Here is a 13,534-nt window from a genome sequence, read left to right on the forward strand (position 1 = left end):
AAATTCAACAGACCTAGGTGTGAAATGTCCAAAGTCACACAAGAAAGTAATAGCCCTTCTTTCCAACTCAAGATACCAGATAATAATGATAGTAATAATAATAATTAGAAAATGGAAGGAAATTGGAAATATGGAGTTTGAAATCTGACTTTAATGAAACCCAAAGTCACACACAATTCGGCCAAGTCATATGCAACTTGTCCAAAACACCAGCAACTAGAGATGTGGTGAGGGGGAGAAAATGGAAGGAAATTGGAAATATGGAGTTTGAAATCTGACTTTAATGAAACCCAAAGTCACACACAATTCGGCCAAGTCATATGCAACTTGTCCAAAACACCAGCAACTCGAGATGTGGTGAGGGGGACCAAAAAAAAAAGGAGAAATGTGGAGAGAATTTGGGATGGCTCGCAGAATCCTTCTTATTTTGATATGGTTCCCAACTCCCTTGAGTATTTCATCATAGTTTCACAGAAAAGCAGGTTAACTCAATCGAGTCATTTCAACTCCAATAAGTTCCTAATCCTCAGCATTCCCGCAATTAATTGAAGTAAAAAATAAAGCAAGGTGCAGCCACAACCCTATTGATAACAATCCACACCATTGATGAAGAAAGATAAAACAAATCCATAAATCTTATCAACCTGACATACAGTAAAAGTAAGATATGACAAAAACCAGCAAATTCAGACCTGTAGACTATCCGAAACAATTCCATTCAGACCATAATCAATAACAAGAGCCCCACCGCCATCACTACTAATTCTCTTTGCAATGGCATGAGTCAGCTCCATTGCTTTTGGGCAGACTTCAACATGATCAAGTTTAGCTAGTTCTTCTGCGGAAGCCCACTTGCAACGCCTCTTAAGATAGAGCAATGTAGCAGGTGTAGGCTGTGGAGAGAGAACAAAACGGAACCTGTCAAAGATAAGTAGCAAATATCACATTACTTCCTATTATAGATCTAGAACCCACAGAATCTACACTAAGAAAAATTCTGCAACAAGGTATTCAATAACGGTAATGGTGGCCATAATGGCCACCACCCATTACCATTATGCTATGGCTATAACGGCTATGATGGCCTTATAAAAAATAAAATAAATAAATAATCTGCATCAGCCACAATGCCTAATGGTTCCCACTGTTACCGTTAATGGCCGTAACAGCTGTAAGTAACAGTTTTTTAATACCCTATTACGTAACAGTTTTTTAATACCCTATTACGGAACAGTTTTTTAATACCCTATTCTGCAATGTATTAGCCCTTACGATGAATCTTCTGCAACATCAACCATCTTCTCACACCAGCCACGAGAAGCCTTCTGCAAAAGGGATGGATAGGTTATAACAGGATAGTCAATTGATATATTTCTTAAAACTGAATAAACATGCTGATCAGTTGAAGGCATGTCTTGTGACACAGATCATGCCAAGTTACTAACACTGTTTAAAAAGAAGAAGAAGAAGAAGAGCAGTAGCATCACCTTGTGAGAACGATAAGCAACATAAAGGGGTATCTTGTCCTCATACATACGTATTTATATTAAAAGTATTTTTGCAATCTCGCATGTCATTATGAGAAGTATATCTCTACCATAAATCTATGAATAGGGTAACACATTTTCCACAAAACCCAATGAGTTCCTCTCTTTTCTTCAGATCTCAGTCGATCAGAGTGTGTTTGAGATGAAATTTTGGGGTTGAATCGGTTTGGTGGTCCCAATCTTCTTCTTTTTTTTCTTGTTCTTTGTGTGTGTGTGTGTGTTTTTTTTTTTTTTTTTGGAAAGGTAACACTACCAAGGATTGAACCCTGGATAACTCATGCACACTAGACAGTCTCTACCGGCTCATCTAACCAAATCATGTGTAAAATTTTCGGACTTTTTGGATCCATATTCATGGACATATGCCCTTTTCTGGGTTTTTGATCATTTCCAAGGAGGTCTACGATTTTTTTTAGATTTGTACATCTTTTGGATCCAAAATCAAAAATCACAGAGTGGATCGGTTTTGTTAGAGGAATCATCCAACAAATTTTTATGGTTATCTGATTTGGGGTGTTGGAGATTTATGGGTTTTTAAGGTTTTGGACTGTACGGACAAAGTGCAGAGCCGTACAGATGGCACTGATAAGTGGGATAGGGGATTTTTCAGGCTGCCGTTTGTTCTACAACTTCAGATTCTTGTTTATTACATATGTACATCAGTTTCTTCCAATATTTTGTTCCTTCAATTAGTTTGATTATTATTAAACTTGATTTCAATCATTTTGAATGCTGATTCTGATACTTTGGATCTGAAAATTGATTTTAAATCATATTGTATAAACTATATTTCTTGGGCAAATTTTGTTCAGACTCTGTTAAAGGATGAGATCTATGGGGACATTTGGAAGGGATGGGACATTTGGAGTTCCCTAAAACAACTAATGCAAAAGAGTATGTAAGGTGGAGAGATAACGATGCTAGGTTATGGATATGGATCCTTAGCTTTGTTGATGCAGGGTACAGGACATCTCCATACTCTCAACACTGCTCAAGAGGTCCATTATAAGGTCAAACGGGACTTTCACAAATTATAGCAGGCCTCCAAGTCCACTAAAAAGTTTTCTCCTGAAATTCATAGATTATGGAATGAAGTGGACAAAATTAAGAATCCCCATGTTAGACCTGCTGCGATGTCATCGGATTTGAAACTTCAAAATACGCAAAGATTACTGGAATTTTTTATGAAGCACGCAATGAATAATGAGCACGATTCTAAATAGGAAGGATCAAGGAACAGTTATGCATTCGATATACTTCTAAAGGGAACTCCTGACCGTCACTCCAGCTTGTCATCTAGTGATACTGCAATGCCCCCATGAAAAGGAAAGGGAAGGATGTGTATCGAATTGCTTGTTTCAATTGTCGTAAAGCATGACATATATCAACATAATGCAGGCAGTGGAACTTCTGAAGCCTGTAATTTCCGTAATAAGTCTCGGCATATATCTGACTAATGCCGCATTTGGATTGTCCAGGAACCAGTCTAAAAACCCAAAAACTCAACTTGATATCCAATTGAGTTGGGTCGACTTGATGACTCGATTCAATAATAATTAAACTAAGAAGAATATTTTACTCATGATAGATATTTAGAATAGCACAGGTATGAAAATCGGCTAAATAAAACCCAAATGAGGTGCATGGCTTGCTGGTAGATGTTGTTTCTCTTGGCTGAGGTTGCAAGTTTCAATCTCACCATCTCACTTTACCTTTTATATTTAAAAAGAAATAAGTTAGTAACACGGTTCAAGTCATGCTGAGTGGTGTCAAGTCGACTCAACAAGTCTTGCCAAGTTAGAACTGAGTTGAGCTCATCAGCAAATTTCTTAACATCTTGTCTCAATTCTCAGTTAGTTGAGTACACTCAGCTGAGATTATTTGAAAAATAGGCAAAATAATTGTTTTTTTTTTATTTTTGATTTACCAATTCAATGCTCGAATATGATGTGTCAAATTATCATAATCATATGCTTCTTTCAAATTATTGACCCCATTTTATATTTTTTTAAAGTTTTATCTTTGGATCAATTTGTCTTCTTTTTTTAAAAATAGCAAGTATATTTTGTTATCATTTGAAGACCACGAGAGAATTTGGGCAACTCTCATTTGAAGACCACGAGATGAGATTTGTTATCCTCTACATATGCTACCCGCATTAAAGAAGAAGAGATTCAGTGGAGGCAACAATCGAGAGCACTTTGGCTTAAAGAGGGGGTCAAACACTTAGTATTTTTATAGCATAGCAAGTGCCAGGGCTTGGGGAAATTACATGATGCAGGATGTGTGATCTAGGCTAGATATGATGTAAGGAAACTTTAGACAGATTGAAGAGCAATTCAAAGTATAAGATATACTGATATACTAACCTACCACAAATCTAAGAAATCAAATAAACAATAAAATTCAGATTTCAATCTATATCACAATCCCACAATAAACTAAATCATATAAAACATGAAATTTCAAAGGATCAATGAAAGGTAGAACTTCCCCAATTAGCATAGGCTTAGGTATAATTCAAAGGGGCTGATTTAGTCTTTCTAGGGTTAGGGATGTGGGAATCTAGAATTTTATATGGAATTGAGGATTAGGGTTTCATGGGAATTGGGGATTAGAGTTTTAAGCTAGGATTTATGGGATAGGAAGATGGATTGAAGAAAGGAAAGAAAACAGAGAAGGGGCTGACCGTACAGCTGTATGGCCCTATCCGTACATGTAGGTGCTGGTGGTGATGGGTTGGGTTAGGTGGAGTAAGGAATAAAACAGATGTGTTTGAGATAGCGGGTTTAGGTTTAGAAGGAAAGACATAAGGGATTTAGGGCTTGCAGAAGAAAAGAAGGATTTGGTAAGATGAGAAAGTCAAGAGAAAAATACCTTTTCAAAGAGTAACAAAGGGGATTGATTAGGCTTCACACCATCAATCTCCATTCACAAGAGACTTTCTATCTCAAAAGAAGAGAGAGAGCTTTTTTTATTTCAAACCATTCAATAATGGGCTAGGGTTGGACTTCCAGGCCTTTTATAGTCTCAAAAGGGACTTTTAACAAAAAGGTGCTCTCACATGAAAATCTTCACATTAAGGCACTCAATGATTTTTTTACAAAAAGGCGCTTTTAGATGAAAATCCTCACATTAAGATGCTCAACGAAAGAAAACTTTTTCCTGACTCCCTAATCTCAACTAAATATCAAAATAAATTCAACATGAATAATCAACTAAATAAAATAAATAAATCTAAACATCCTAAAGTCTACAATCAATGCGATTTAACATCACAATTATCCAACCGTTCAATCTACGTGTTCTCGCAATCCAACGGTCCAAATTCCTTAATAAGCAACCCACATGCGTCTTCCAATTATAAGGTCTTGGAAGATGCACAATCATGCATGTGGGGTCTTCAATGTGGCCCACCTAGGCCCATGTAACCAAGTCAAAGTGAAACTGGAGCTGATCTCCTCCTCCTCTGGTATACCTTGAAAGGTGCTCGGATGTCCTCATCATCACATTACTAATCTGGTGGTTATGTCTTTTCTACCTTCGGCAAGGAGGTCATTTGTGAGGCAATTGTGTCTTTTTATAAGAATCTCTTATGTTCGGATGATTGGAATTGGCTATGGCAAGATAGCTTAGAGTTTCCGAAATTATTAGATGAGGTGGCTAGATCCCTTGAATCTCCTATTTTGGAAGAAGAAGTTACAGTAAAAGCAGCTTTGAAGCTGATGACAGGGCACAAGGCACCAGGCCCGAATGGTTTTCCGATAATGTTTTTTCAAGTTTTACTGGGATATTGTGAAATCAGATATTAGGGACTTTATTTATGAGTTCTACAACCGGAGCCTTGTGGGGCAACTTTGATCGCCCTCATTCCCAAGTAAGAAGGTGTGGACTTGATCAAAGATTTCAGACTCGTAAGCTTGATTATGGGCTAAAATTCTAGCCAAAGCGTCGGCGATCTGATTTCAAAGTGTCTTTAGCGAGATTATTTCTGAGAACCAAGGAGCTTTTGTCATGAGAAGACAGATATTAGACAATGCTTTGATAGCTCACGAATGCAATTACTCAAGAAATAGATCCAGGAAAAGTGGGGACTAGGGTTTGCAAGTGGGATATTGAAAAGGCCCACGACCACGTCAATTGGGATTTTCTCGATTACATGATTCACGAGTTAGGTTTTGGGCTCAAATGGAGAGGTTGGATGTGAGCCTGTGTTCAATCGGCTTCCTTTTCTATTCTTATCAATAGCTCCCCTAAGGGTTATTTTAAAGCCTTTAGGGGCATCCGTTAAGGCGACCCTCTTTTCCCCTACTTGTTCGTGGTGATTGGAAAGACCCTTAGTAAATTGCTCCATAAGGGGGAGGCTGTCAGCTTATTTAAAGGCTTCAAGGTTATAGATGGGGGACTTCAAATAAGCCATCTCCAATATGCAGACAACACTATTTTGTTCTATGACACGAACGTGGATAATCTTCAGAAAGTTATTGTATGTTTTGAAGCGGCTTCAAGCCTCACTATTAACATCGCTAAAAGCGAAATGCTTGGCATTCAGGCAAGCAAGGAAGAACTATCAAGATTGGTGGAGGTGTTTGGATGCAAAACTAGGTCATTCCCTTTGTCTTACCTTGGTTTGCCTCTGTGCATTGGGACTGCATTTTCAGGACAAGGCGATTGAGAGAATTGAAAGGAAGTTATCCAACTAGAAGATGAGAAATTTATCTTTAGGAGGTAGACTAACGCTCACCAAGGCCGGCTTCTCCAACATGCGGATATATTTCATGTCTCTATTCAAATGTTTCAAGTCGATTATTGATAGATTGGAGAAATTAAGATGGGATTTCTTGTGGCAAGGTTTCAAAACCAAGAAGAAGTTTCATCTTGACAATTGGAAAGAGGTTTGCAAACCAGTTGCAGAAGGGGGAGCAGGCATTAAGGAATTAGAATCAATGAATATGACCCTTTTAGCAAAATGGCTTTATGAAGAAGGAAAACTTTGGAGGGTGATAGTAACCTCCAAGTGCGGGGCTTTGCAGCAATGGTTGGAGAGTGAAACGCTCTTCCCTATACCCGGTCTTGGATTGTGGAATGGGGTGTCTTCAATGGAATGGTTTCGCAAGGGTATCTCTTTCTCCTTGGGGAAAGGAAACTATATCCATTTCTGGGGTGATATTTGGTGTGAAGACCAGCCCCTCTCCCACTCCCTCCCTGCCTTAGCTCGTCTCGCCCCGAATAAAGATGTCTTGGTGAAAGATCGCTACTCCACTTGCGGTGGAGCAGTTGTTTGGTCCCCTTCTTATATAAAGGATTTGTTAGATGACGAGATTGCGGAGATGGCAGGGCTCCTTGGTCTCTTAAAGGACAGAACTCCTGTAGTTGAGGAACATGACTCCTTGGTATGGGTCAACCATAGTTTGGACCGGTTTTCGGTCCAATCTTTTTACCGGCTAATGCACAAATCAGCTCATAATCTCTCCTTCCCGTATCATTGCTGGTGCTATGGTGCTCCTCCTTGGGTGGTAAAAAGTGAGTTCTTACTATCGAAAATTTACAAAGAAGATCTCTTATTCTTCCCAATATTTGCCTCATGTGTATGAAAGCAGCAGAATTGGTCGACCACCTTTTCATTGTTCCTATGTCCATAAAGTTTGGAAGCAGTTCCTCGAACTATTCCAAGTTGCTTGTGTCATGCCGAGTTCGGTTGTCGAGCTTATGGGGACATGGCATCAAGGTGGAGTGGGGAAAGTTAGCAAGATTCTTTGGAGATTGGTCCTTTTGGGGGGTTTTTGGGTTATTTGGAAAAATCGAAATGGGGGGGGGGGGTATTTCAAAATAAAAGCCCTTCGATTTAGGAGGCTATTAGAGAGATTAAGATGCTATTAATGAGTTGGACCTTTTGTATGAAGGAGATTTCATTTGTAGACCTCTCATCTTTCTTTGCTTTGTAGTTTGGTTGTATTCTTTTGCACGCTTGGCGCGCCTTCTTAATAAATTGCTGTTATCTCTAAAAAAAATTATTTTCCAATCTTTATTTTATGATTCAATACTTGAATATGATGTGCCATTAATAGATTATCATATAATCATGTGCTTCTTTCAGATTATTGGCCCCATTTTCTAGTTTTATATAATATATATATATATATTCATATCAATTTCTGCATTTCTTAAGAAATAACAAATATATATTTTTTTTCTTTTTGATTTACTAATTCAATGCTTGAACATGATGTGTCATGGATAGATAATCATAATCATGTGTTTCTTTCATATTATTAAAGCCATTTTATATTTCTTTCATAATTTTTTTATTTTTAGATCAATTTCTGCCTTTTTTAAATAGGAAAAAAAAAATTTCTTTTTTGTTCTTGTTTTTATCTGGATCGTTAAATATGATGTGCCATGCATAGATGATCATAACCATGTCCTTTTAAATTATTAACCCCATCTTATATTTTTATATAATTTTTATTTTCAAATCAATTTTTGCCTTTTTTAAAAAATAGTAAAAATAATTATATTTCAAGCATTGAATTAGTAAATAAAAAAGAAAAGATAATTTTTTTGTTATTTTTTTAAAATGGCAAAATTTGATCTGAAAATTAAAAATATATATATATAATTCAATGCTTGAAAGATAATTTTTTTTGTTATATTTTAAAAAAGGAAAAAATTGATCTGAAAATATAAAAATATAAAAAAAAAAATTATATATAAGATGAGGCCAATAATCTGAAAGCAGCAAATGATTATGATCATCTATCCATGGCACAAAAATAATTATCTTTCAAGCATTGAATTAGTAAATCAAAAAGAAAAAATAATTATTTTTGCTATTTTTTTTATAAAAGGCAAAAATTGATTCGAAAATTTAAAATATATATATATATATATAAAACATAGAAAATGAGGTCAATAATCTGAAAGAAGCACATGATTATATGATCATCTATGAATGCCAGATCATATTCAAGCATTAAATCAATAAATAAATATTTTTGTTATTTTTTTTAAAAGGCAGAAATTAAACTGAAAATAAAAAATTATTTAAAAATATAAAATGGAGTCAAAAATCTAAAAGAAGCACATGATTATGATTGTTTATGCATGGCACATCATATTCAAGCATTGTATCAATAAATGAAAAAGAATTTTTTTATATTTTTCCTATTTTTCAAAAATGGCAAAAAATATTTCGAAAATAAAATATATATATATAAATATATAATTTTTGTTAATATTGATATTTTATTAAAGGAAGGCAAAAGCCTAAAGAATATGAGTGTACTTCAACTTAAAAAGCTACAACTCACACCAACAGACTGAAAATTGAACTATTGACTTTTGACAATATTGGCCATTCCATTACATGTGATTTAGCCCTACTACACAACTCGAACACTTGCCCCTGATGGTTCCTAAAACATCTTTCATTCCTTTCTAACCATAGGAACCATATCCCCACTAACAAGCTAAGATGCCAAACTTTCCTCCCAATTTCTCCTTTTCCCCCACCATGCCTTGAAAGAAGGAAGCGACCGATCAACCCCAGCATCACCCATGCTGCTTCAAACAATTTGAAGAAGCAATCCTGATGAGGACATCAGACTCTTCAAAGTTTATCAAAGACGAAGGCGGCCGACGAATACATCTTTATGGCTCGATGATGGTTTATGGCACAACCAAGGAGGATTTTGAAGACCATGCACGTGTCCCTAGATTAATTGAAAGCCCCACATTAGGAGGACACACGTGTAGGATGATTTAGAAGACAATATGGAGGAACCAAATTTATTTTATTTTGTTATAGGGGTAGTTTAGTCATTTTTTATCATAATTTTATAAATATGGTATTTTCTACCCTAAACCGGATGATGTTTTTTTTATAAAAGCCTGGTGCCTCCTTTCTCTCTGTGGTAATTTCTTCTCTTCCCCTAATCTCTTCTCGTCTTGTAAATTATGTTTCTAACCCTCCAACCTTCTTCTCTTTCTATGCCTAGTATTCTTCGATTGTTACTGTTTACAATTAGATTCTTTGAAGTCCCCGTACCCTGAAAATCTGAGAATTGATCCCAACCCTCTCAGATTTTCAAATCATCCGTATTCCAAAAATCCTTTGATTTCTTAGACTAGAAAAGCTGCATTGACTGTTGGATTGAAACCATGCAAGATCGAGAGGTCTCATCCTTCGCCGGATTCAATCCACGCATGATTTGAATACGGTACTGCAGGATTGTGATGATGGTCTTCAACCATTGCATGTTTCCTTTATTATTATCTTTACTATGATGTAAAATGTTGAATATTTCAATTGATTTGCTTAGTTTATTTCGTTGGATAATTTCTGTGCTCACACACATGCATTCTAGTTTAGACCGTCCTGCATCAAATCCCATAAACCTTTAGCAAACGAGTAATGGATAAAGAGATGATCCACCGATTCCTCGTCTTGGAAACACATTAAACACATTCGGGAGAACAATAACTCAAGAAGGCCAATGTGCTCTTCAATCTCTTCATCCTCTAAATTCCTTCTAAATGGAGCACACAATAATCATTCTCCTTGGATGGAAAGACATATGTCTACCATCAAATTTGCCTTAACCGCTACCCTCACTAACCAAGGAAAAAGTTCATTTAATTTTTTATCTCCCACCCACACATCATCCCAAAACCTAAATTGCTTCCCATCTACCAAATAGAATCCCACCCCTTCCTAAACTTTACTTTTTATTGACGCCACAGATTTCCAAATATATGATGATCTATATAGTGATGGTGACCTAATCCATCTACCCCCCTTCCACCCCATATTTCCTATTAATCACCTCCCTTCATTGATAATGAGACCTCCATTGAGACAACTTTCAATCAAATCCTTCAATCACCTTATCCCATAAATGTTTTGCTAGTCTTTCAATGCATAAAGGAAGACCAAGGTAAGTGGATGGAAAAAATCTCTCCCTAAATCCAAAAATCCTAGCATAGGCCGCCGCCTCGTCCTTTGAAATGCCCACCCCCAAAATCTCTCTCTTCCTAGTATTGACCTTTTAGCCTCGATACCACCTCAAAACTAATGATTATCGATCAAAGATTTTCCACCTTTTGAGCATCTGCCTCGCAAAAAAGAAGAGTGTCATCTGCAAACTGAAAATGAGAAATTTGGAATTCCGACTTATCCACCCCAAAGCCTTTCAACAAACCCAACTAACCACCTTAGATTCAAGCATTAAATTAGTAAATCAAAAGGAAAAAATAATTATTTGTCCTATTTTAAAAAAAAAAAATTGCAAAATATATTCCATATAATATATATATATATTAAAAAATTTTGAAAATGAAGTCATTTATCTTTAAGAAGCACATGATTATGATCATCTATGCATGGCACATCAGATTGAAGCATCGAATCAATAAATCAAAAAGAAAAATGGGTATTAAATACCAATTTTCGATTATTTTTTTTCCACAAAAAATGCCCTGTGGAGCTTCAATTTGTCCAAATCGCTTCGATTTAATGTTTTGATCCTAAAAATTATGCTAAGAGTGGTCGAAAGTAGTACTAGAGTGATTTTTAAATGATTTTGGTTGCCGTAAAGTGAAAAATGTGGAGAAAATGTATCTTGGAAAGGCAAAAAATTAGCCTCGAATGTTATGCCTCTCGAGCATTACGGGGGTTAATGGACGTTACAGTCCATTTTCTCCAAACCACCCCATTTCAGAACTGAATCAGGTAATGGCTACAGCCGTTACCGTTACATATCACAGTCGATACGTAACCGTGTTGGGACAGGTTGCATTGGGCAATTTGGGAAACAACAAGTGTTTTCAAAAGGGTGTCAGATCTTGTCCTCTTCCAAACGGGTGTCAAATCTTGTCCTAAGGGATATCAAGGATTGGTCTTTAGCCATCAAGCTGAATGACATCTCGATAGTCTCCTCTATTTTGTGTTAGAAAGCAACTCATTTTGGTTGTTTAGGTTTCTCTTTGTTTATGTAATGTGTTTGGCTTGCTAGTTTGAGTTGTATAGCTTCTTCAAGGTTCTTTGGGTTCCTCCTTTCTCAGGTTGTTTTCTCAGCAGCTTTAGGTTTTTTTGCAGGGTTTTGCATTCTCTGTTGTATAGTTGTGCTTTCTTCTCTCTTCTTTGTCTCGTGTTTGTTTTGGTTGCTTCGGCATATTTTATTTATATATATATATATATATATAGAGAGAGAGAGAGAGAGAGAGAGAGAGAGTCATGCGCACCTACGCACACGTGTCATGGGCGTCTAATCCGACGGTCCATGAGATGCAGAATCTCGTGAAACCCCAAGGGACAAATTTTCACTCTGATCTAAAATTCTGGTGGGCCATAGCAAAGAGATGTAAACCAAGGGCGGAAACTGTTTTCATTTTTCATGGCCCACCAAAGTTTTGGGTCAAAGTAAAAATTGGGCTCGGGGGGTTTCATGAGGTGTTGCTTCATGTGGACTGTTCAGATTTTGGAGTCACATCACGTATGATGAGTTCTCAAAAAAGTTCGCAAGAGTTTCGTATGAACTAGTGCGCAATTGAGCATTCGGCTATATATATATATATATATCATGAATTTATCATGAATTCTCTGCTCCAAAAACACCTCAACAAAATAGAATTGTTGAAAGAAAAAATAGAATTCTACAAGAAATGGCCAGTGTAATGCTAAATAGCATGAATCTACCAAAAAATTTATGAGCTGAAGCTGTTAGCACTGCATGCTATATTATAAATCGTATTTATATTAGAAAAGCTAAAAACAAAACAGTTTATGAATTATGGTTTAACAAAAAGCCCACAGTCAAATATTTTCGAACTTTTGGAAGCAAATGTTTTATATTACGTGATTGAGAAAATTTTGGAAAATTCGAAACTAAGAGCGATGAGGGAATATTTTTGGGTTATGCTCTAAATAGCCGGGCATACATACATACATATATATATTTGCAATCTTCCGGAAAAAAAAAAAAAAAGTATACAATGTTTAAGTAACTTCTAAGTACTAGTGTATCATCCATCACATTTGGCAAAGTATCAAAGAAATATGGCATGTGCCTTCTAAAGCTTCTTGCAACAAGAATGGTGGGAAAGGCAACCTCAAATCCGAATAGGAGGTTGAGAAATTAAAACCTAGATTTTAAGGGAAATGTGTGGGAAACGCACTTTCCCAGCAGTTCTGATGGGTTTACTGTTCACAAACAGCAGAACCCTTTTTCATTTCCCACCCTTTCACGGAATAGAAACAGCGCTTTAGAGTTTGCTCTTGATGAGATTCATAATTTACTCGGGAGGCTAAACAAGTGATGTAGAATGATGGAAACTATCCTAAGATGCAAGATGAGAGATCAATTACACATTAATTTCAGCAATCAACACGTAAAATCAAACATATCCACATAATAGATTCGGAAATTTAGATTTATAACACGAAGATCCTAGGCTATCACATACGCGATGCATGAAAATATAAAACAATTCAAGAGTGACCCACTTGGAAGTAGGGACTTACAATCTAGCATGGGTACTGCGACAACCACATGGATAGACAATAATGCAAGCAAAATTCTGATTTGGGGAAAGTTTCACAAAAAAATCAAATTTTCATTAGTGTTTTGGATTCATGGATGGAGATTTGGAAATTGGGTATCTAGGGATTTAAAGGATCTAGGGATTACGTAGGTTTGGAGGAGAATCAAAGAGGTAAAACACCAAAAAGGGGCCCACACATGCTTGCCCGTATGGACGCATGCGTACGTGTGCATGTGCGGGTCCATGTGTGGATAGGTAAGGGGAAAGAGAATGCAGGTGGATTGGGTTGGGTTTTCATGGGTTGAGAAAGTTGTAAGGGAACCCCCGAGTGCTTTTATAATAAAATTTCAACAAAATCACAACTATGGCACTCACTTAAGTGAAATGGCCCATCATACAAAATAAGGAAACTAAAACACTTATTATCAATCTCAACCATCAAATAA

The 13,534-nt window shown here is 36.4% G+C and overlaps 1 protein-coding gene across 4 annotated transcripts in view; it reads right to left on the reverse strand.

The window, feature by feature from the left end:
• Positions 1–13,534, reverse strand: part of LOC131258324 (uncharacterized) — a 60,942-nt gene that overhangs the window by 19,652 nt on the left and 27,756 nt on the right. For all 4 annotated transcript variants that reach the window (XR_009178061.1, XM_058259571.1, XM_058259568.1 and 1 more), the window contains exons 7-8: positions 1,273–1,325; positions 693–918 (exon numbers count right to left, since the gene is read on the reverse strand). Coding sequence is in view for 3 of the 4 variants with exons in the window: in XM_058259571.1 (XP_058115554.1) it covers positions 693–918; positions 1,273–1,325 (279 nt within the window). In the remaining variant the exon portion in view is untranslated. The remainder of the gene's footprint in view (positions 1–692; positions 919–1,272; positions 1,326–13,534) is intronic.

This window comes from Magnolia sinica, chromosome 10 (genome assembly GCF_029962835.1).
Source record: "Magnolia sinica isolate HGM2019 chromosome 10, MsV1, whole genome shotgun sequence".
Classification (NCBI taxonomy): Eukaryota; Viridiplantae; Streptophyta; class Magnoliopsida; order Magnoliales; family Magnoliaceae; genus Magnolia; species Magnolia sinica.